Source organism: Brachyistius frenatus, unplaced genomic scaffold (genome assembly GCF_029030835.1).
Source record: "Brachyistius frenatus isolate BFR_SWC_R1_liver_20210118 unplaced genomic scaffold, ASM2903083v1 Contig_26, whole genome shotgun sequence".
In the NCBI taxonomy this organism is placed as follows: Eukaryota; Metazoa; Chordata; class Actinopteri; family Embiotocidae; genus Brachyistius; species Brachyistius frenatus.
In genome coordinates, this window is record NW_027210625.1 from 3,347,984 (window position 1) to 3,372,718 (window position 24,735).

The 24,735-nt window shown below is 41.4% G+C and overlaps 1 protein-coding gene across 3 annotated transcripts in view; it reads right to left on the bottom strand.

Annotated features, from left to right (window-relative positions):
* Positions 1-617: 617 nt before the first annotated feature.
* The window catches only part of LOC138620791 (inactive dipeptidyl peptidase 10-like), a 40,788-nt gene continuing 16,670 nt past the window's right edge, over positions 618-24,735 (bottom strand). For 2 of the 3 annotated variants that reach the window (XM_069698321.1, XM_069698323.1), the window contains exons 2-27: positions 22,519-22,633; positions 22,207-22,302; positions 18,708-18,802; positions 17,389-17,463; positions 14,835-14,887; positions 14,646-14,727; positions 13,633-13,753; positions 12,352-12,506; positions 12,160-12,257; positions 11,949-12,072; positions 11,638-11,676; positions 10,814-10,921; positions 10,464-10,555; positions 10,073-10,120; positions 9,827-9,945; positions 9,471-9,518; positions 8,608-8,706; positions 8,239-8,308; positions 7,672-7,800; positions 7,524-7,589; positions 6,896-6,950; positions 6,215-6,314; positions 5,634-5,692; positions 4,054-4,126; positions 3,775-3,848; positions 1,449-3,414 (exon numbers count right to left, since the gene is read on the bottom strand). In XM_069698321.1, the coding sequence (XP_069554422.1) occupies positions 3,283-3,414; positions 3,775-3,848; positions 4,054-4,126; positions 5,634-5,692; positions 6,215-6,314; positions 6,896-6,950; positions 7,524-7,589; positions 7,672-7,800; positions 8,239-8,308; positions 8,608-8,706; positions 9,471-9,518; positions 9,827-9,945; positions 10,073-10,120; positions 10,464-10,555; positions 10,814-10,921; positions 11,638-11,676; positions 11,949-12,072; positions 12,160-12,257; positions 12,352-12,506; positions 13,633-13,753; positions 14,646-14,727; positions 14,835-14,887; positions 17,389-17,463; positions 18,708-18,802; positions 22,207-22,302; positions 22,519-22,633 (2,325 nt within the window). In that variant the 3' untranslated portion in view covers positions 1,449-3,282. Of the gene's footprint in view, positions 1,366-1,448; positions 3,415-3,774; positions 3,849-4,053; positions 4,127-5,633; positions 5,693-6,214; positions 6,315-6,895; positions 6,951-7,523; positions 7,590-7,671; positions 7,801-8,238; positions 8,309-8,607; positions 8,707-9,470; positions 9,519-9,826; positions 9,946-10,072; positions 10,121-10,463; positions 10,556-10,813; positions 10,922-11,637; positions 11,677-11,948; positions 12,073-12,159; positions 12,258-12,351; positions 12,507-13,632; positions 13,754-14,645; positions 14,728-14,834; positions 14,888-17,388; positions 17,464-18,707; positions 18,803-22,206; positions 22,303-22,518; positions 22,634-24,735 lie in introns of those variants that run through there. The other variant, XM_069698322.1, reaches the window with a different exon arrangement.

Consider the following 24,735-nt stretch of genomic DNA (forward strand, 5'->3'; position numbering starts at 1 on the left):
TGGACATGTGCTGCATACTGTATGAACGCTGAGGCGCTGCCGGCTTGGATTCCTCTTTCGCTACACCACAAAATGTTTCTCTTTATAGTTTTTGTGGAGAACCACCAGAGACTAACTTATTTCCCGGTTCATTTTCTGAAGTTTCTGCTGCAGCTATTCCTCCCTTCCTCAGCGGATGAGGCCTTCATATTGGCTCTGTAATTGCTTTGATGTAATTAAGGCTCGATTTGCGCAGAGTCTAGGCAGTGTGGACAGGGGATTTATAAAGGTCAGCAAGGACAGAGGAAGATAAATGTTCTTTTCTCCTCATATTTCACAGGTCCGCACTGTTACTTTCTGCTCTTTCTTCATGATGGTGAGGCTTAAATCATATCTGTCAGCCACAACAACACAACTGCTAATATCACAAAAGGAAATTAAAAGGTGCTGATATCAGTGTCCCAGCTCCCGCAGGACAGACCAATGCCTCACAGTTGTGCGACAGATGAATAAAGTATTGATGCTGGTATTAAATGTGGATCTTATTTAAAAAAAATAAAAATAAAGATCAACATCAAGAAACTGGTGAATTTGAATAGACAGAGCAGCAATGAGGATTACAGGAACATATAAGATATAATTTGTCATTTATATGCACGGAAACATCAGCCCACAATTAGGGCATTAGGGTTCTGGTTCTTGCACCTCACTTAGAACCGTTCTGAGGGTGAAAAAAAAATACACCTCGAACCATAAGGCAGTGTCAGTGGGTTTATCTTATTGTGAAGGGAAAACAGAGATCAATATGATCATGGTTAGATAGACAACATGACAGCTCCCCACATGTAAAGCCAAAATACCACAGAAAAGGGTGCTGTGGTCTTGCACAGATGACATCATTTGCAACCAGAGTTTGCACAGTAGTGATCAGGGGGTAGATATGTAGTGTCAAGGTTGAATCTCCTGCCTTGATAACCAATCTATAATGGCTACTTATCATTCTTATATAAAAAATGATATGGTGAGCATCCCTGACTCTGGCTGCAGATGACATCATCAGTGCATCTATATGTGAAGTAGAAGCACAAAGCAGGAGGGTCGAAAGTTCCAACAGGGAGAAAAAGGGAAGTCTCTGTGTTATAGAAGTAGGATTAATAAGAAGCCATGGTTATTAACAACAACTCTTCTTTGTTTTTAGATATACTGCCATTTAAAAAGAAACATCCCAGTGAAAGTTAGAGGCAACTAAAGGTTGCTTCTTTACAAAACACCTTTTCAGTGTAGACGTAGGACAGAAACAGAGGACAGGTATGTCTTCATATGGACCTACTTCTTGTCTGAGGGAGGGAGGGGAGCTGAGTCGGGACAGGAGGGGAATAACAGGCTCTGAAATGAAAGGCAAAAATGATGCAAATAATATTAAGAACAATATTGAGACTTGTGTTTAACAGAGTGACTCTCACAGCCTGAACGTGGCTCGTTCATTGCTCTTTAATATTAAAACAGCCAAAAAATACAAGAAGTTTCTCTTCAATCATCCCAAATCCACAAGGTTTACCCCCAAGACAGTTTCTAGTCACAGTACAAACCCGAACAAAACCTCACATGCTCTTTCTTTCATCTGGACTGGAGGGTACGAAGCACAGACAGTAGTAGTAGTAAGATGACTGAGCAGCTTCTTCTTCTTCTGCTGCTCCTGCGTTTATGAGAAGCAGACACATTTGGCTGCAAGGGTGTTGCATCAGCAGCTTCTCACTCCAAAGTGTATCATCTTTAATGAATTAGGAGAGTCTGGGCTACTGAAGCTGTTGTCATGGCAGCCACCTGCTAGCCACGTGTTGGGGGATCGACTCCTTTGACTGTGGCGTCGTTGATGTTTACTCGTGTTTTTATTCTCGCGTGTCAATGGCATCTTTGAAATGAAACTCCAGACACCGAGCACATGCTGTCTCCTCTTGTCTAAAAGGAGAAAAGTAGCACTGAGGACCATCATCACTGTGATTATTGGCACTTGTGTGCAGCCAACAGTAATTGTGGGAATCACTCTCGTATCCGTAATCACGGCGAGGACGCTCTCAGGCGCTGTGTTGCCATAACACTTATGATGCCTTTTATTGCCGTGCTTTATGGATGACACGATAACCTGCCAGTAAATCCAAAAAATTACAACCTGAAGCAGCTATAAATGTACAAACTCGGCCGCAAAGTTGCACCAGAACAACAGCAAATCAGTTTAAATCCAAACATCATTTACCACAAACAGTAAGTGCTTTTGTCAACCGAGGAATTAAAAGGACATTAAGTGATTTTAAAACAAGTTTTGGACCATAAGAATATATAAAAAACATAAAAAAAAAAAAAAAAGGAATGACACACAAACTATCTCACCATGAAACCTGCAGTAGACCTGCTGCAAAATTGTTCCCCACAATAAAACCTCTATTTTTTGAGGAAGTTGTATTTTAAGAAGTGGTAAAGTAATTTAACCTCATTAAACACCTGATGCTGACTCTTCTGTGCAATGGGACGACAGAAATCACTAATAAAACCTGGTGTCATATGGTAAATATCTACTTTTAAATGTAATAAATAAATGAGTCTATATTTAAACACTGGCACTGACAAGGAAACAGAGTGCAATTAAAAAACATCCTGCACTGTACATCCGTTTAGCACTACTGCTGTTTACAAGCTAAATAACTCAACAAACCTGGCGAGCTGCCCCACATGAATATACAAGACAAGCCCCAAACATGTTCAACCTTTAGGAAATGACAAACTAGTTAAAAGGAATATGAAGGTAAATATATGCCTCCAAAATGTCCTTGAGGACATGTATTATCATGACCAATACCTAAAAAAGATCATTACATTTTTTTTTTTTTACTGCCAGTTTTGGAAGATCAACGAAGTGACAAATCCACTGTGAACTTCATGGAGTGTTTGGGAATTACAAGAAAAAGAGGATTTTCTGTGTTCTGTCAGGTGAAAGAGGTGATCAAATATTGCCTCTTGATTCGGGACATTAGAGCTAAACTGACCTTAATTCTACTGAGGCGACAAACAATAGAAACTAGTCTCATGTTAAAAAGAAGCTTGTTTTGTCCATCAAACATTGTGCTACAGGTATAAAATACAAACACACACACACACACACACACACACACACACACACACACACACACACACACACACACACACACACACACACACACACACACACACACACACACACACACACACACACTGTCTACCAGGTGCGCACGTGCTCAGAAACACACGCAGTAACAATTACATTTCTTCTCACTCGTCGTCCCGTTGTTGGTCGAGTAGCGATGATGTGTCGAGCAGACATCCTTTAAAGTATCCAATTAGGGAGTGAGTCAGCTGGATCTGGCTGCGTGTTGACAGGAAGTGGCCTTCGTCCGGGTAGATCTGCCCCAGAAAACACCAGAGATGCACGGAGAAAGCACAGATGAAAATGCACAAAACATTTTCTGCTCGAAACATTTGAACAATCTTTCAAATACAAAAACATTCCTTATCATTCACCTCCTCCACTCAAGGTGCACTTAGGTGCTCATTCTGGAGGTTTTGACTGCATCACACTGTCTTTATCAGCAGATGTTTCATTGTCATTGGACTGGAGACGTTCACAAAATATCATATAATGATATGTAATGGAGGATGTTATTACATCTAAGTGCAAGTCCTCATTGCACTTCTTTATTTTGTCTCCTGCCCCAGACGAAGCTGTTTTTCAGAATAAAATGGTTTTAGGAACATAGTATTTACCTGCATAGTGTAGTTGGCTCCAATCTTTATCAAGTGCTTGATGAGCTCTGCTGAGTGCTGGAAGTGAACATTTGCTGCGGAGAAAAACATGACTTGTTGATGAGTGTCGCTGAGGTTAATTCCACTGCTAGATAAAAGCTGCGGCTCTCATTAAGGTCAAGTTTTAAAGCTGTGAATGGTGGAGAGGCTCATATAAAAAGGACATAGCAGCCTACCTTTAATAACACACATTACAGGTTACTATGAAAATGAGGAGGAGAATGGAGGAAGTGTGCGTACCGTCAGCAGTCCCGTGGGCCAGAAACAGAGTTCCTTCCTGCAGACCTTTCATGCTGGGCACCACTTTGGAGGCCTGGAGATGCACAAGTACCATTATTTAAACTGTGTACATAATTAACATCACGTCATATCATAAAAACAAAACAAAAAAAAACAGAATTATTGGAAGAAAGTTTCAAAAGCACAAGAAAAGTGGCCCCCTGACAGATTATTAGATGTTTAAGCAGCGTTTTACTGATGTAGCTGCTCCAGGTGGAGCGAATATCAAAGTTAGGTTACCAACACAGGGTTCAAGCCCACTTCAAAGGGTCACGAAATAAAGGGTCACAAAATAAATCCGAGGCATGAAGAGTTAAAAAGTTTGATATGTCCCCCTGACATTTAGGGGAGGTATGAATTAGCAGGACATGTAACCATGTATTTGAAGACTATAAGCTGACACACATGAAGCGGTGAGTGTCTTTGTACTCTCTGAGAAAAAAGAAGCCATTTTGCATTTCGATTTATTGCTCGGAGCAGTGTGGACGGTCGGCTACAATATTAGAGGATCTCTATCTCTCGCTCCCTTCACTCAGCTTTTTCCCAGCTGGGATTCAAACAGGAAGATTTTCGGACCACAGCCGGTTGTCTCACATCAACAACCGGGCATCTGATAACCCATTTCTTTCTTTCTGTGCATCTGAGTCTCAGAGGACGAGATGAGTGATGACGTCCCGTTGATTGTTGTCTGATCAGATCGTGCCACATTTCCCTTCTCTGGATATCATTTAAAGCAGACCCCCCCCTCCCGCTGTGAGAGTCACAAAAATAGAGCACTCTGGCCCAGTTATTGGCAACCCACTTAGGAGGAAAAACACACTTTGACTGCAACCTTCACATGGAGGACGATTGTGTAATGTTTTTTTTTTTTTTTAACTTACACCTAAGGCATTTCCTGTTTTTTTTTTAATGTTTTATGTGTTTTCCTTCTCCTCGCGGCTGCAGAGGACAAGATTTGTAGCGTTGACTAAGACGCTGGTGGCCAGACGGGGGCTGTTATATTTGTGAAGTGAACCAAAGCAACAGAACATTTTCATTAAGACGTGTAGTGGTTTGCTCTGGAAAGCAGTTTGATGTCTATACATCTAAAAAAAAAAAAGACATTCTGTCTTCTGTCGAGGAAGTGAGACCCACCCACACACGTTCATCATCCATTAGTTTTCGTCTTGAATATACACTTAAAGGATAATTCAGGTTTATTTCAGCCTACATGAATGTGGCTCTATGAGTCACACTAACATTGCATTGTCCACCTCTGTTGCAGAGATTCAGGGAGTCGCACAAAACATTGTATATCGGGTCAAAAAGCTCCATGCAGATGCAATTTTTTTTTTTACTGTCTTCAGATGTTTGAGTCTGACTGAACTTTAACACAGAAATTAGCTGCCCGAAATGGCCATTTTGTTAATTGTATTACGGATCTTCATCTGGGGACCGAATCACTCATTATATCACATCATAATATTCATCTGCGCATGCCAGTTTCAGACTTAAAATGATTCATCGAAAATGAGGGGGGAAGATTGGTTGAGGCAGCTCACTTCATAGCTGTTCTCCTCAGTTGAAGGCGAGCCAAAGTATCTCTCAGAGAAGGACGAGGCTAAAAGAGAGAAGAAACAGAAAGAAAGGAGGTTTTGTAAGTGGAATACAGAACGACAAGTGTTGAATGTACAGCTGACAACAGAAAGGTTTGCTCATTCTGCTTTGTATATAGACAGAAATTTTGCATGCATGTCTGTTTTAAGACACCATCAAAATCCTCCTTCTCCTTTCCCTTTTGTTTGAACCCGAGGCTTTGCAGCAACACTTGGCTCTATTGAACTATAATCACATGCTGCAGTATCTCCTCAGCGGTACAGGAGTCTTAATAGTAAGTATTCGCTCCCAGAACTGAGGAGCGCTTTTCATTCGAAAATTCAATAAGCTTGAATTCCCAAAAGCAGAACCGACGGATAATTAAAGACACATTACCCCGACAATACATATGAAAAAGATCATGTAGGATAAAGACTTGGTGAGGAAGGAAATGATGAGAGTCGGCACCGCAGCAGCAGAAGTAATAAATATTTCCATGTCACTGCAGCCTGCATTAAAGGTGATTTGAATCCGACGCCTCGCTCACCATATATGGTCCAGTCAGTGACCGGAGCCTGAGCTGCCGCACATCTGATCAGCTTCTCCGTCGACTTCAGCATCATCAGTGTGAGGTAGCCACCATAGCCCTGCAGGAAACACATTAAATTACCTTTATTTGCACTGAGAATTGAGTTCAAGAGTCACACTTATACATACACTTGTTTTTTCCACAGTAAGAGAAGCAGTTATACAAAACCCAAATCCTGATCCTTTAACATTTGCACAGCAGTAAAATTAAATCTTGTAAATGATGAAGGTGGTGCTAATTTGATCTACCTTTGCTGTTGAGCAGTTTATTGAACAGAAATGAATAATAATTTACAACTTCATTGCATGTTTTTTGGTAAAATCTTAATCTGCAATGTACCCACTGACTACAGAGGAATAACATCCTGAAATGTACTGGAGTGAAGGAATAAAGCAACATTAAATAAAAAAAATACACAAGCAAATTACCTCAAATAAGCCTTTGTACATTTAGAAATGTCTACTTATTGTACATATCTGAATGCTTGTGTCACTCAGAATCACATACAAATCTTAAGAGACTTTCCTTTGCATCATAAATTATCTTTGTGCATTAAGGTGGTGTCCATTAATCAGTAAATAAATGTATCAGTCAGCTGACAACTGAAGGTTTGGATAGTTCACAGGCTGAAAGACGAACCTCTCCGTAGACTCCGACACGAGTGCGATCGATGAACGGCAGGTTCACCAGGTATCTGAAAAACACAGAGGAGGCGATTCAGTGAGCACATAACAAGCCATCTTTAACAACAGAGAAGAAAGGAGAGGTTATATTTTTACATCTCATTTCACACGTCACACATGTGGTCCAGGACAAGGTCCAGGAGTAGGGAGGTCAAAAGTCAAAGCCGGCGGGGGATTACTGAAAGTACGCCTGATGATGTCTCACATGATCATGTGACAGAAGTCGCGGAGAAAAGAAATGAGAAAAGCAAGAAGGAATGATGTTTGAAGAGTGTTTTGTTTTGTTTTGAGACTTCATGTTGACAGCTAACAGCATAATTTCAGTAAAAGAAAAAAGAAAACCGGAAATATTTTTTTCCCCAAAGTGATGCCTGTCTGCGTTTGTTTTAAATTGATGCATTTCTATCTTTTTGTAATAAATAAACTGTCATTCGCATCCTTTGTGCTCTACCGTTCTCTCACAAAACAATTCAAAAGAAGTGTCTGTGAATTTTGAACGGGCTCCAAAACCGGGTCTGACAGAGATACTGACCCGACTACAAGAATGCAGAGTGGACATAAGGGTGCAGACATGCGGTACATACTTCAGAGCTGCGATCTGGTCGTCTGCGTCCACCGTGCCGAGCTGCTGATGGACCTGCTGCAAAACCCTGTGAGGTGACAGAGACGAGGTCAGGAAGTGGGGCTGGAATCTGGAGCACAACCACGAATTCCACAACCCAGATGTGTTACCTTTGACCTCTGAACCCTGACCCGCTGCCGTCGACCCGCGCCACGATGACCTGCTCGGACCCCACCAGCACCTGGTCCCAGTCCAGCCTGAACTCGTCTGTGACGGCTTGGTCGCCGAGAGAACTGCCGCTGCCGAGTCAAACTCAAAGTTAGTTCACTCACACGCTAATAGACAGCTTTATTAAGAATAAATGAACAATCAATAAAAAGTAAACAGCCTTCTGTGTTTGTGTATGTTATCATGCAGTCATTGGTATATATTAGTTATTTTTAGCTCTATTAGTATTTTATCAACATTTGTGCTTCAAAACATGTATTTAGGTATTAACTGCTGTATTGTGTGCAGGTTTTACAGTAATGCAAAGATTTGTTATACCGAAGCAGCTTTCCTTTCTATTTTCACCCTGTATGACTGTTGTTGTCTAAAATACCTCTGTCAGCCTGCAGCTGCAGACAAGTGAAGGGTTTCACTTTCAGCTGTTTTTACCGAGTTTACCTTTGAAGCTTGCACTGCTCCGACTAATGTAAATGAAAAAATGCAAATGTAATAAAGCGGGGAAGGCTTACACAATAAGGAGGAGGCCGTAGAGGTAGGACTCAGAGAAGTCAGGAGGATAGATGAGCTTGAGAGGCAGCTCTGTGAGCAGAGATAGAAACATTAGCTGAAGGACAAGTGACCGGGAGAGGACAGAAAAAAAAGGAGGTCGGGACGGCAGCCAAGCAGACGGAGGACAAACCCCAGCAGGAGGACACACACACACACACACACACACACACACACACACACACACACACACACACACACACACACACACACACACACACACACACACACACACACACACACACACACACACACACTCGTGTTGTTAAGTGGTTCAATTATCTCATGAAGCTCACACACTCGTATAGCTGTTAAGAGCAGATCATTTCTACCAAAGTTGTTGTTGGTGATGATCCGGATATCAGTCTGAATCATCCTTCTGGTGTCCAGCGCAGCCTGCAGAGGGACGTTGTTCTCCAAGATGAAGTATGCTGTGAACGACAAATCAATTTCATCAGAATACAACTGTTACTTCAGGTTTTACACACATCACGTGTATATCTCTGAGTAAACTTAATAGTAACAATAGTAATTCCACCTTTAATTCACTGTTATTAGGCTTGTTCTGACACTAAATGATTTGTGTTTCCTCTTGGCTTAGCAGCTAAAATGACCTGTGGGGTTGTGCAGAAATAAAGACAATTTCTAGACAACAGTTCATATAAAATATTCAGCAGAGAAAAGGCATGACTGCATTTTTATTTTATAACCACTAATCCACATAGTGTGCAGGCGTCCTGCACCGTGCATGTACCATCAAAAATAACGTACATCTGTGTCTTGGCTTCTTTCTGCATCACCTTGTATCTGAATATTATTGGTTGTGTCAGTAAATTACACAGAGAATACACAAATCAGTACTTTCACATCTTTTCCTGAACATTTTTCTAAACACTTTCACTTTTTTTGCAGGCCTGCCGGCAACGAGGATGATTAGCTTTTCTAAAATCCCATTTAAAGTGTGATACGAAACACATTCAACATCTTGAAAGGTACAAATTATCAGTGCCGTCTCACACCGCATCAAATCCAACAGCTGCTCGTGTTTCCACACAAATGAGACGATGACGCTTAATTGCTGTGAAGTATTTTCCATTTACAGAGCCGGTGTGAGAAACAGCACATCTGCCCGCCCACACAAACATCACATAAACACTGAAACGGCGGAATGTTATGCAGAATGAAAACTACTCACAGTCCACATTGTCAAAACTTAGAAGCAGCACAGCTGGAACTCCAGGACCTGCGAGGGAGGAGAGGGATTTTTATGAATTTGACAGATTATCATTCCTGTTAAGAGGCATATTTCTAAAACTCGGTGGGCTGCTGTAACAACATTTTTCAACGCAGGACAACTAAACTCCACAGAAACGTTGCAAATTTAAAGATTTCACCCGTAACCTGGGCTTTCTATCAGAAACAAATATTTTCAATTTATGGCCCGAAGATAATGATCAGACATGAGCACAAACTTTCTGCCTCTTTGTTCCTTTTAGATGTTTACTTTCACCGGATGTGGTCAGTAAAGTTCATGTGTTGAGTCTATGAGACCTCGACAGCGCAGGATGGCGTGCTGTGCATCAGGGCTGACGTCAGCGTCATAGAAGGTACACTCCTCCTTCAGCCCACAGGTGAGACATCGCCGTGGAAACAAGCCGAGGGTCAACACACTGTCATAGGAAAGAGACAAAATGCAGCACAAAAGAAAATGTGATGTGTCCATCCCACACAGAACTGGAAAATTAAATGAGCTGGAGGAACAGTGAGTAAAACACAGTGTGTCTGAGTGAGTTTCACCTGTATAAATGTCTCTGCTGTGCAGCGACTTCTGTGCTCAGAAAATATCTGGAGGAAGGAAAGCAGAGCAGTTAAAAGTAGGACAAGGTCACAGATCCATTATACGTCTGCCTGCACTGCATTTCTGAGGCTGGTCGAGCGTAAACAGCTGCAGTACATGATCCTATCTCCACTTTCAATGTGGAACTTTGACTTGTAATTCAGTATTTTCGAAGTGAAAGTATCGGAAAACTTCCTCCAGCAGTATTTACCAGTATTACTCATAAAAATGAAGAAGTATAGCTAAATATATCACACAGGAGTAATTATCTTTGTGGAACTTATGACACTGAGATACAACAAAACTTGTTTTTTGTTTGTATCTATTGTGAAAAACTAGACTGAAACTTACATGATCTGGTTGTTTTCATCGTAAGCTACGATTTTTGTCACCTCCCAGTCTCCTGATGTTAAGTGGCGAACTTCATCCTGGTCACTTCGTAACTGAAAGAAAAAAGGTTTGAGGGATTGGAAACACTTTGTTTAGATGCAGGACTAAAGTTTTCTTCAGCATCATAGTAATCTTTAAGTACATTACAAAAAGCTAATAGTTAATTCAGCTACTTTTAATGGTGATAATCTGCTAAAAAAGGAACAAAATGACAATAAAATACACACAGCACACTTGACAGAGGATACAAATCAGACACAAAGACATGTCGAGGACAAAGAGAAAGAAGAGGAGAGGACTCTTGGAGTCACCTTTTTGGTGAACATGGTGATGTGGTGGAAATCTCCCTGACCTCCTTGTTTCACAGGCAGCGCGAGGAAAAACCTGTTCCTGTCCTTGGAGAACAGCGGATCCTGTCTCTGCGGAAACAAACTCAGGATTTAGAGCAAACAGTCCAGACCAGAAGTATGTGGACAGATACACATTTATTTCATCCTTCAGGTTCACGTTCAATCTCAAATGCAATAATGGGTACTGCAATAAAGTGCAGAGTCTCAGCTGTAATGTATACCAATTTAAAAAGAACTGTGTGGGAGATGTCACCCTCTTAACTCATAGTTGTCTAAGGTAATTGGACAGATGCACATAGAGCTAAACAAGTTGTTTCAGTGAGTGCCTGCAGATTTGGATCCACAGACATCAGCAGAAGCTTCGTCCCTTCACTGTAGACACCGCCAGCTTTTATTGCTGTTGGGTCTCTCTGCCTTTAGAGTTTAGCAGGTGGAACCTCTGGAAAGCTCTTTTTTTTTATTTGGCTGTATGTTAAGGATCATAGTCCTGCTGAATGAGGAAATGTTGTGCAGTGAGTTTGGCTGAATCACCCTCAAAACACTTCTTAAAACTGGAGAATGTTCTTTGCAGAACTGCTTTAATTCAGCCAAACTGAAGTCGTGAATCTGCCAGCCGTGTCCAATTACTTTTGAACCCTTGTAATTTGGGTGCTATAACTCTCACACAGTTCTTTCCCATATTGACATAAACCAACTAAAATTAAAGCTGAGACTCGTCACGTTAACGTACTAAAGGTCATTTACATCCATGGCCTTGTTAAATACAGTTGTGTATTGAGATTTACCTGTCTGGAGATCCACGTCTCTGAAGTGTCCTCATGTCTCTGAGTGACAGGGCAGAAAGTCAAATCCAGCTTTCAGCATTGTTACACCAGTTGTGGAAGATATTCACATCTACTGACGGAAAATAATCTCATTGGGTAGTTTAAAAAAAAAAAATCAGTGTACTGTCATCCTTTTACCACTAACAAATAAAGTTATCATCTCTCCAATCAGGGACACGCAATGCATTTAAAGGCATCACAAACTACTGTATACCTTCTTCCCATCCTCATCTAACCAGCTTCCACCCAGCGTTCACATCAAAACCACCCACCTGAAGACAGACTCCGATGGTGGCGTCACACACCGTCAGCAGTGAGGCGTTTTGGGCTCGGTTGAGCCATCGCACGGCGAGGTGTGTATTACTGATCCACTTCACCATGGTGACATAGAAATCCCTGCAGAGGAGACGCAGAAAGAAGAATCAGATCAGGGATTTTGTGCCTTTTTGTGCCAGCACTGCATTGATATGTGTGTGGCGTCACCTTAGTCCGAGCTGATTGGGAGGCTGCAGCTCCTGAGTGTGTGTTGCTCCGAACAGGTTGACCACCGACAACTTGACTGCAGGGTTCGTCTGCCCGGCCTGATGGGACAGGCACGGAAACATCTTTTACAAATCTGGAAGAACCTCAAAGGGGAAGTTATTATTCTGTATGTTTCCCGCAGTGCAGCCTCACCATCGGATACGGGTATTGCAGACCTCGGGGGTAGGTGCTGCCTGTGAACTGGGGCAGAGCCATGTTGGGTACCAGGGTGTCGTTGATGGTGAGGAAGGCCAGTCGCTCTCCGTCAGGCGACCACCAGTGAGCCAAGTGTGAACGCAGAATCTCCTCTGACAAGAAAAACACAAACCATTTCCTGCATTAAGACCTTTTTATTCTAACTCGATGATGTTAATGACTTCAGTCAGAAAATAAAGCTTTCTCCCGATTGTGTGATTTGCTGCTTATGATTTTTATTATTAAGGATCTGCTGGTTTTCTCGACCTCCAGTCCTCTTCTTTGCGGATTATTTGTTGGTTTTATGTACCTTTTCTGAAAGATGTCAGCATTTTAGAAGAAATTTAGAAGAAATTAGGACACTAATTTTAGTTAAAATGTAATAAAAACAACAACACTATAAAACAGTAAAAACAGACCATTTGATAGGCAAAAAGTTGACACATGGTTGCTCACGTCATTGCTGAAAGAGGACTCACTTATTCTGTCCTTTCAGAAAATATCAGCCAAACGGTTACAATCAAAAGTAAAAAGCAAGTCAAAACACACATCACAGTAAATCTACAAACACAAATGATTCTGTAATGTCCCTCGTCTCCCTCAGACTGTGTTTGTGCTGCTCTCTGTGCAAACTGCGAAAACCATCAGCACATTACTGAATTCGTTTACACAGCGACTTAATGGATTGTAGAGGCTTGTTGTTGATTTTTCATTGCCAGTCTGCTTAGTTTGTCTTGTCTGCTCTGCTGCATTTTTAATGCCAAAGACAAATCTTTGAAAACCAAGGATCCACGGTGAACCTGGAAACTGTATCATCGACCAAAGACCCCACAGTGTCTCTATTATTGTCTTCTCCCATCCCAAAGATACGAAAACTTTCTCAGACTGGATATTTTTTAAACAGAATTTATAAACTTGCAAGTTCCAAAGTTTCCAGAGACGCGAAATAAATCAGGCTGAATGTCGGTGAAACTTATTTAAAATGAAGCACAAGACACCAAGAACATTTTCAGATGGGTGTACAGTAAATATATGAGAAACTACGGTTAAGGTTGAAGGAAATGTATTTAGGTTTTCAGGTCTTTTGGTCATTTGGTCAAAAGGATTCATCCTGTGAGGAATATTATTCAGTCTTGATAATTGAGTAGTGGACTTTCCCTCTTGTGATTAAAAACATAAAAACCCAGAACAGATATAAAGGATTGGAGCTCAGTGGTCGATACACTCTCCAGTACACACCTTCATACAGCCAGTCCGCCAGTCCATTGAAGATGACTCCTTCCATCCCAGAGGAGGTGATTCTCAGAGAGTTGCTTCTCACATCTGACTGGTAGTAGATGTTATTCTCAAAGATGTAGATCTGTAGAGAAAGATGAGACGATAACAGACACACATGCAAATGTACTCTATTTGTTTTTGCCTTGTTGCTGTTTCTCTCTTTGTGTTCTCCTCTTGGCTGTCAAGCTGCTTTTCTTCATCCACTTGATTTGTTTTTCTTTTTGATTTCCTCTCTGATTAATTTTTTTTTAATATATTAAAGCTCCTGGTTGAGCCCACCATGCAGTGTTTGCTCTCGCTCTCTTCCATCAGTGTTTTAATATTTACATTTGCAAATACAGACAGGATCGGCCCGACACAGCCTGCATCTTCACCAACATCCTGAGTCCTCCTCGTTTCTTTTTTCTGATGCTGTTATTTATTTTTCACAGGTCTGTTCTCAATTACCATCAGTCGCACAGGGGCCATCTTTATTTTTACTTAACTGCAACTACAAGATGACTCAAATATTATAACTTCAAAATGAATAATAAAAATTGAACTTTCTCATATCATCTGGCATTAGAGAAGAACGCATTTTCAAAAGTTGTGCTCAAAAAAGATGCTTGTATCATATAGTATTGAATTTAGTTATTTACATTGTTGGAAGTCTGACACAGCTGTAAAATGAAGAGACCTTAAAAAAGTTGAGCAGATCCTTTCCAGAAAATTATTATGAAAAAAACCTGCAAAATAAAGTGGCACCTGTCCCTTCTGGGCTCGACCTGAGAGCAATATAATGTAAAAATGAGGCATTAAGCCCAGACATTACACAGAGAAACAGGCAGACAAAGCACAGTATGGATGTAAACAGAGTCTGTATTGTATTAAAACAATCATATCATCGGGACAGATCTCTCCAGAGCGGCAGTGTGAATTTCTAAAAAGAAAATGAGAAAACGGTTCAGACTGTAAAAACAGACACTCAGCCTTACCAGCTGCTGTCCTTGTCGTCCCCAGGATGCATGTTGGAGCACTGCATTGTGAACCTCAGGCGGGTTCAGCTCCCATACCTCCCTGATAGATAGACACACACGCACATTAACAACGGTCGATCTGTTTCTGAACGCCACCGTGACCATGGATCAGAGAGCAAACAGTGATGAAAAGCTAAACTGGCTTACCTCGTGTAGATGTTGTACACAATGTAAGACGCTGTGTATGAATATCTGTACATCTGCAACGAGAGATCAGCCCATCACATAACACAAACATTTATCTATAACAAACACCTCGTGGCAATGTCAGCGTCTCAACACGAAGCATTCGACTTCAGACATCCACACGAGGAAACAAAGTCAGCCAGCAGCTGACAGCAGCTGGAGAAGCAGAGAGTCCTTCACTATATTCAGATCATGTTTCACTATAATACATGTTCAAATATCATCATCAGGATGTTGCATGCTTTTATCACTTGTTTTATAATAATATTTAAACAGGTTCTAAGTTCTTAAATCATGTTTCAAGTCATGGATTAAGTTTACATTTATATGGAATTTATATGAATAAAAATAGGTCAGAAATGCAGATTTGCAGTTTATATCGTTTGGAAGGACTTGCAAAAGACTGAATTGTCAAACTGTCAAAACATCCTTATTTTGAATCACCATTACGAGTGAAGCTTCAAACGTAACGTAACCTGACCGAGGCTTTCCGTCCATTCTGACTCACAGTTCTGCTATTATTGCACTTCTTGAGTCATTCTTACAAACACTAATTATTTTTCTAAGAAATATGGAACATTCGATTTCCTTCTGTCCTCCAGCAGCCTGTTTTCAGAAGCTCATTACATAATATTTAGCATATTCATGACCTCCTACTCCAACTAGCTGAAGGTGTGGCCCCAGGTTCTTCTCCAACCAGTAAAAGGCCTGATGAATAATGCAAACTTCCTTTCACTTTATTCTTTAGTGAGTAATGGTTGCAACTGGAGATATCAGACCGTACAATAGCGTAATATTGGGGTGAAAAATTCAAACATATTTCATTTCTGGTGCGATGTAGCAACTAGAATTGCCTCTAAACAGTTTACTCTTGAGGAGGGAATTGTAAATATTCCAATAGTTTAAAAAGACATTGGGGTAGCCACCATCACTCTAACACATGTCCAAGCACATTTTTATTGTTTTCTATTTGTGCAGCGGCTGTGGCTGTGGCTGAGCTGGTTGCCCACTAATCGGAAGGTTGGCGGTTCAATCCCTTCTCCTCCCGTCAACATGCTTAAGGCTTAATGATAGCATATCATTGGTGAGTGATGTAATCATGATGGCGAGCACCTTGCATGGCAGTTCAGCTTCATTAGTGTGTGTGAATGGGAAAGGGCAATACATATGCAGTCCATTTCCCATAAATCTATATTAAATAAGTTGAGGAGTGAGAAGGAGGATTTATTTTACTCCTAACTACACTGAAGCTTAAAGACAGTACTTCCAATTTAGTCATTTTATTTGCCTTAGGAGTACCTTTAATGTTAAAAACTGTCTATATATATTTTATTCAACATCAACATATTGAAGCATGACATATTTGCTATTTACAGAAACCCTGAGATTTTCACAAGAGTTTAAAATTAAGTTTCTCGGCCAAAATCTTTTCATTCAACTTTCTCATTGAACTGTGCGTCCTGCGCAGGTGATTTCCCTTCACACATGGCGGTGAAAGAAATTCCACTGAGAGCAAATAAAAATCTCAGTACATGGTGCCAATGGGGATGTCACGTCAACAAATAAAACCAGAGTGCAATCAATTAAGCCTGAATATGCCGAAGAGAAGTTGAGCGAAATGTGCCGAACATAATCCTGAGGAAATAGATTTTTCTTTTCTTTTAAGATGTACACTCAAATCGTTTTGTTTTTTTTCCCACTTCCATCCTGCTGAGAGGCTTTTAAACCATGAAGTGGTTTTGACCTGGCAATCATTACAGAATATACAGTAGGACACACAGGCTTCCTCCTCTGGTTTCTCAGCCTCTGCAGTACTTTATAAACCCAACCCGGGATCCATCTGTTGGCAAACAAATCTAAAAAAAAAAATCAATGGAGAACCTTCTCTGTGCAGATGGAGAGACACAAAATGAAAACACATGAGGAGGACAAAAAAAATACATGCATATACAACAGAGAAACACGGTGAATAAAGCCACACCTGTTCAGTGCAGCCGTTTGTTTTCAGTGTGTTTATGTGCAGTGCAGTATAATCAAAGTATTCATATGTCCCCATCAGCTGGCGTATGCTCATTTCAGCCTCCAAATTATACAAAACATCAAAGTTAATCTTGGTAATCATTGTCGATTCCAATTTTGTTGCTTTTAAGAAACAGAAAGCTCCAAAGCGCTCGGCAGAAAATAAAAGAGCACGAACAAAAACATCACACACCTGAAGGGCCATCGCTCAGGTGTGTGTGTTTGTGTGCCTCTGTGTGTGGGTGTGTTTGTACATGCGGATAAGTGAGTGACAGCACCCTCGGGTGTTACACAGGAGCACAATGTAAATGCCAGCCTGCCATGAAATAAAACAAAAAGGCAAGAAGAACAGGGGATGAACTCCAATCATAGCTTGTGTGGTGATGTAGACGCAAATAAAAAAACACAAACTGTTTGTGTTTTTTTTATGTGACGTTGTTCAGGTGATTTAGATTTATTGTACTGGGCTGAGGATGCATTTTAATTTGAAACTCACCGGTTTGACATCGTATGCAAAGAGCGCGTACTTCAGGTCTGCAGAAAGAGAGTACTTTGCCACCTTGAAAGCCACCTAACAAAAAAAGAAATAACAAAGCTAAATCATGGCGGACTTTTCTTTATTATACAATAAAAAAGATTCCGTGCAACCTTTCTAGATACAAGTTAACTTGCTAAGTAGTAAGTAGGAGCTCAAAAATTAGACAATTGATTAACTGGTTATTGTTGTTCTTTTGGGTGAGCTAACATTGCTCACATTTCCAGCTTTCATCCTTTGACCATGACAAAAAAAAAGAAAAGGAACTACAGCCGGACAAAGCTAATGTGGCAGCTAAAGGCCATAAAACCACCAGGGGACCACAGTAGGATGTGACATTTCTGGGAGACGAAGTGGTGGACAGACATTTTATAGACGACATTTCAGGACTGTGCAGTGAGACTGAATGATTAGTCAGACCTTCGAAAATTTCTATTCCTGAAACTATTGGTAATGGATGCCTTAATTGCGAAATCTCTTTTGGTGCCTGAAAATGTCTCTTACTTGTTTTTGTTTTTCTATCTGCGGGTATTTCTGGGACCTCGCTGATGAAAGTTGTACAGACACTTTGGATGCTGCAGCTGGTGCCGTTTGCAATTTTGGTGGGGGTCAGAATGGTAACTTCCAAACCACGAGCCCATCCCTGCTTTGTGATTTGCTCTGATATTTTGATAAGCTTACAGCAGGGCCTCAAATCCTCATCAAATCCCCTTATGCAACCATTAAAACTACAAGCCACGGCGGCTAATCTGCAAAATTCAAGGAAAGGTAATGAAAGTGCTTTACAGAGAAGGTGAGAGATAAAGGGTCAGCAAGTGCTGACATCACTTCTTATGACTGGAAGTACATGTGCAAATCATGTTCATGGTGTTTCAGAGATCTGCACCACACCCCCTCCTCCAGCTGAGCTGAGGTAAGGAGCAGTGCAGACAGCCGGGAACATGAGCCCCTCACCAGGATGTTACTATGCTCTGATTCTGCAGGTAATGGAGGGGTGAGGATTGTTGTCTGCAGCCTCTGGGGAGCCAATCACAGCAGAGACAAGTAGAGAGCAGCTCTGTCTCCTTTCTAAAAAAAACAACAGGGTTGAGGGCTGGCCAGCAGCACAAATACTGCGCTGGCTGTCTTTTAGTCCGGAAAGATTATGATAGTTTTTGTACACATACTGTCAGATTTCCACACTTTGTGCACACAAGATGAAAAGAAATAACTCGGGGCGCCTTTGTTTTCTTGAAAAATGTGATTTCAATCGTTTATTATAAAAGCTTATAAATACTTACAAATGTGCTGTTGCTCAGTATGACTTCCGTCTCATTCAAGACAAAGTCGAACTTGATGACGTGACCGTCTCGGTTCCTGTACACCACCTCCGAATCTGACAACAGAAAAGAAAAGACATAATAAATAAAAACAGGCGGCAGTCGATGATATCAATCCATCTGCACTGTGATATTCATTCGTAAAGTGTAATATTATGGTGTCCGCATACTTTTGGCCATACATGTAAGACTTGATGTTTCTGGATGCCGGTGTGTTTCAGCAGCGGGAGCTTTACACTGGATCTATTGAGGATTTACAGTCGTATTCTATTGCTGTGTTGTTTCCACGTGATTTACTTATTTTACATAATGTCATAAATAATGCATCACTCATGTTGTTTTATTCATATGGGTCTCTGTTAAAGATGTAGCCTTGTTTGTACAAACCTCATTAGCAATCATGTATGACAAGCCGAGTGGCGTGAGGCATTCGTCCAGAACTGATTACACACACACACAATCTTCCACTCTTATGTAACCACCTGCATGTCTCCGTCACTCTCAACTTTACATTAACTACACAATAAGAGTACAGTGTAAACAGTCATGAATAACCCACTAATATACTTTTGAACAGAGACACTATAAATACACGCTATATAGGGCACCGATAGGCGATTATATGGTTCCCGTGGCAACATCAAAAATCAACACGGCATCCATAATACTGATGATGATGCAAGGAACTCAATAAGAAGCGCAGCGAGCATGTACGGAGTACTGATAACACTGCATCCCACTGCTGACTGCACTTCACTTTTCAAATGTGAAATAAAGCATCCTTTTACCTCCTCGAAAAATCCTTGTCTGAGAAGGAAAATCAGGCCTGTGTTGAGCTCCTTTCTCAACAATTCTTATTTTTATGAAAGGATGGAGAAGAGTCCTTAGCCATGCAGCTCAGTGAGCCTAAATGCTTACAATGCTGACATGGAGGAGTCTTGACGGACAGCTTGTAAACAGCTTCCACGTAAACATCCAGGTCACTGGAGAGTTTGAGTGCCATGCGCTGAAGTCTAAAACAACAATACTCAGGATCTTAATCTATGTAGTTCACCAGGATGTGATCTGGACGTCGATGTTTGTTTGCATTTCTCCTTCATCTGTGTTTGCTGAGGAGGAACGTGCTCTGTGCGGTCCGGAAGAAGATTTGGGTTTGATTGATTTGCTCTGGTTTCCTGATGGGGCTGAGATTAAATATTACTTCAATATATTCAGCTCTTGTTTATCAGCCACTAAACTCAAGGAGTTGCAATCTCACATCTTAATTTCCTCTATTAGTTAGTGTGTTTTCTTTAAGTGTTTGGATGTGATTTTTCTCAACTCTGGGAAGTTTATTGTGACTCTCACTTCGTTTTACTCAATTAATCGAGTGCTTCCTGGAGAACTATCATAATAGATATGATGTTTTTGTACCAGGTGGTGTTAAATTACGGTGAGCAGCTACTGAGGCCCAACTTGGATATTAGAGGAGAGAGAAGGAAATGAGTCAGGAGTTGTCAAGGAGGCAATTTCCATCACAGACCTGTGTTTGAATTACACCTCCAGGAGACCCAGCAGTAAATTCAGGCCCAGACCTCGCTCGGTCTACACGGGGCTCTTGCCTCTTATTGCACCTGATCGACATTAGATTTACAGCACGCAGCATGTCAAAGAGCAATTTCCCAATTTCAGCATCAATCTCAACAAAACAGCTAATGGGATGCCCGACGCTGTTGGGCTGAACAATTCATTATTGGGGTGAGACGGCACATGAAATGCAGTCTCCATCAGAGCTCAGCTGTTTGAAAAGGTCTTCATTATTAATTCACAATGTTGCTAAAGTTTCCTGAACAATGAAAACAATTACAGCTCTTGCAGCAAGTTCAGTGAGCGTACTGTTTGTTGTAGCAGCAAATTAGGTTTAACTTATAAGATCCCTGTAAAATCATCAATGCACGCAGGCTTGGTCACATGTCGCATGACGTTTCCTTGAATCTCTACCACAAAGGTGGACAATGCAAAGATAGCGTGACCCATAGAGGTATAACAGACCCATTAATGGTAGATAGTTTGGGCGAAAATAAACCGGAATGGTCCTTTAAACATCCTATAAGAGAGGAGAAGGAGAACCAAAACAGCATCAGCTGAAAAAATTAGCTAAAAGAGCCGAAACATTCTGTGGGTCTGAGAGGAAATGCAGCAGCTTCATCACTACGAGCGTCACGTGACCCTCTGTTAATATGAAATGATTGATTACAGTCATTTTGAGCAGCATACACTGTGCGATTTTATCTGATGAATACAGACGGAAAGAGACTTGGTCAGATCAGCTGTGACGCCCAAATCATATTTAGTTCAAGTGAGCGTCCCCTGCCTTTCGGGAAAGGAATAAAGTCCTCACAAGTACACATACACAAACATCAGTGTGTGTGTGAGTGAGAGGCCAAACCATCTCGAGCCCATAATGAGAAGCCACAGGCCACAGGACTAGTCATTAGTATTATCTCCCTGTGGAAGGGAAGGACGCAGCAGGCGGTGGATCTCCGTTTCTTCTCTCACTGTCTCGCTCCACCTCTGTCCTTGTGTCTCTCTTCCCTCCTCTCACCTTCTGTCACTCCCAGCAAGTCTCAGCAACACTGTTATGGATATATTTAGTCATCAATGCTGCTGTATTTACCATAAAAGCAATAATTTAGCTGTCATGCTGTCAACAAACCACTGAGTCTTTATTTTTTCTCTCCAGCTCTTCCATCAATAGCTGCTATTTACTTTGTTTCATCCTCTGCTGTTTTTTCTTGGGTTTTTTTTACATTCTCCAAGCTCAGATGCAAACACAATCTGTCACGCTGTGAAGGAGCCAGTTAAACAACACAAACGTCTGAGATGCTCCACATTTGGACTCAAATATGAACTAGAAGATGTGGAGGCACATTACAGCCCTCGGTCGCAGATCAAGGTTGTGCTGCGACACCACCAGCATCTTATGCAACGTGGGGAGAAAATGTGACGAGGAGGTGTTGGCGATGTGGCCTGGAGAAATACTGAACAGGAGAAAGGTCACTTGAACTCAAGCAGAGTGGTGTGATGTCAACAACATCGTGATACAAACGGAAAAGCATGTTGGGTGAGCTTTTTTTTTATATCCTCGGTGACAGGTGTTTTTTTTTTTTTTCTTTCTCACTCCCTGTGAGTAATACGGGGTTCAGCCTTCGGCTCAAGGACACTGACACAAATACTACAGTTAATAACCGGCCACCTGAGCTACAGCTGCAATAAAGAGACCAAAGAGGAGCTCTAACAGTCAGACTCGTGACTTGTGTCAGGAGTCCGTTCGATAATCTGCTGCTGTGCTGACCTTCACTAGAAGCTTCAATACTGGCTCAAGATTTGGTTCACATTCTCTATTTACCAGCAAATATGTTTAAAGTTGATTTTTCATGTAGTATGAGGACTCTCGGAGCAGAGAGCACACTGTACTCACCGCTGATCCACGTGTCCTCGGGGTCGTGAGCGCTGAACTCAGGTTTGTACAGATCTGCCACAGTCAGTTTGGACCTGCTGCTGCTGGGCAGCTCGGCTGGGAAACAATGAAATCCAGGTTAAAGAACAAAGGAAATACTGAAGAATTCTTACAAACAACACAATGCAGATAAAGTATCGCATACTTCCGCAATAAATCGAATCATAAAGCAGAAACAAACATTTGCGCAGTTTGAAAGGTTCATTACATCCAAAATAATGGAAACAATATGATCATCTTTCCCTCTTTTTTTCTCTCTACAGGTTGATATACCGGGCGTGAGGACGACCACAGACATGGTGATGAGCGAGCAGACCACCACGATCACCAGCAGAGAGATGGCGATGCCCTTCCAGTTCCTCTGCGGAGGGCTGACGTCCACAAACTCCTGCAGACAGACACATGGAGAACACAAACTAATCAACAGAAACAGCATTGACCTGCGGCCTGCATGTTGACACCTGTCTGCAGGCTGTCCCAGTTCATCCCACAGGTGTTGCATAGAGCTCAGTTTTGGGCTCTTTCACACCAAACTGGGAGAACCATTTCTTTAAGGATCAGACACTAAAATATCCCATCTAACATGTTGTCTGCACAAGATGCTTTTTTTCTGTTGAAATTTGCTTAAATAGCGTGAAACCTTAAAATTTTGCTCCATTAAACATGTGTTTTGGTCCTCTTGTCCAGGATTCTTCTGCTGGAAGTGAAAAGTTTAATCCCTTAAACCGTTGGCTTTTTTTTTTTTTTTAATTTCCACCTGAAACGCATCCGCAACTTCAGTCGGTAATAACTCCACAACTGTGAGGCTGGAATTGAACAAACTTGTGCTCCGTGGATCAAGGACACTTGGGAAAATTTCGAAATACAATAAGTCTCTGTCTGCATCACAGATGTAAGTAAACACTGATGGTGATGAACCTTCCAAATTATTAAATAAGAAGGAAATAAAAACTGAAAGGATAAGCGGCACACAACATTAATTAGTTAGTAAAATGGTAACAAACTATGAATCAGTTGAAAGCAAACATTAGGTTATAAATGGGAGACAAGATATAAAACAAACAGCAGACTTGTTCATCTCAAGTATTAGACTACCAGATTAATTGATTTGGGAGTTTTGCAGCTGGACAGTGAAAGTAAATGCTGCTTCCCCTCATCCTGTCCAGACAGAACACTGATTATCTAAAGCTTTTAGGGTACATATAAAAACCAAGCTTCTGATGTTACAGAATCTTTCAGCTCTTTCCTGCAGCACAAGTTCAAAACTAAGTTTTCATGCTGCGATTTCCCACTTCAGTTGTCCGATGATGATGATGAAAGTTCAACCGGTAGCCAGCACTTTAAAAGCAGGAGGAAATGATGCAAGCAAGTCTTTTAGTTTAACCTCATATTTTGGGCTGGAAAACGGCCGTGGATGTGAGCTCGGATGTTTCCAGCGGGGACACTGCGGGGGACTGTAATAGGCAGCTGTCACATGAGGTCTAAATCGTCTTTCTTCAGAGCGTCAGCAAGAGAGAAACATCAAGGAGGACAGTGTGAAGCCTCTTTCACACATCAAACGTGTGAGACTGAAGGTTCTGCAGCAGCTCTTGTTTCCTCTGTAGAACGAGCTAACACCAGAGGTGAGCTCACAGGAAACCGTGATTACAGTATGTCTTCGCTTTATATATTCGCAGCTTCAAACGGACGCTGGCTGTGAATGAAAGTGTTTGAGCCACCGACACTCAGAATGAGACTTGTGTTGGTTCAAGTGTTGGAGTTGTGTTTGCAGCGAGTTCTCGCCATCAGGCACATATGAAGTGCAGCCGCTATCCTGCTCATCATCTGTCATGCTGCTTAGTTTTAGCATTGCAGCCCCTCATTGTTGACTCTTTGGGGTCAAATATGAACCCTTTCCACTGCTGAGGTCACTGCACTGGGTACCAGACTGCATATGCTATTAAACTGCAAACAATAGTTGCCAAGTTGAAGATGCTGACTGACAGTACTGTGACTGAAATGGACGCAGCATTTGTTGTGCTTCATTTCTGTTGCATCAAATTTTGTGGAGTTGCAATAGAGAATTTTTATTTACAGATCAAATAGCATCAGTGTCAGTGACTCATTGTTATAAGGCTTTTATTTACTCTGTAATTTACAGTTTTGATTTGGGGAATAATGTCCATTTCCGGTAGGCTTTTTTCTGATCTCACTCCGGCCTGCTCATGCAGACACAGACACTTCTTATATTTCAAAATTCTCCCGAGTGTTTCTGATCCATTACAGAGCCGAAGCTTGTTCACATTTCAGCCTCACAGTTGTGGAGCTGCTCCTGACTGAATTTGGGGATGTTATTTCAGGTGGACATTTTTTTTTTTTTTAAATAGCCAAGGGCTTAAGGGATAGGATTAAGGCAGAGTCTTTAATAATCAAGCAAAAAGGCCTCTTTGACTCTGCCTCCACCTGTCTGCAGGTCATTTTCAGTCCAGACATCAACAGAACCATCACAAA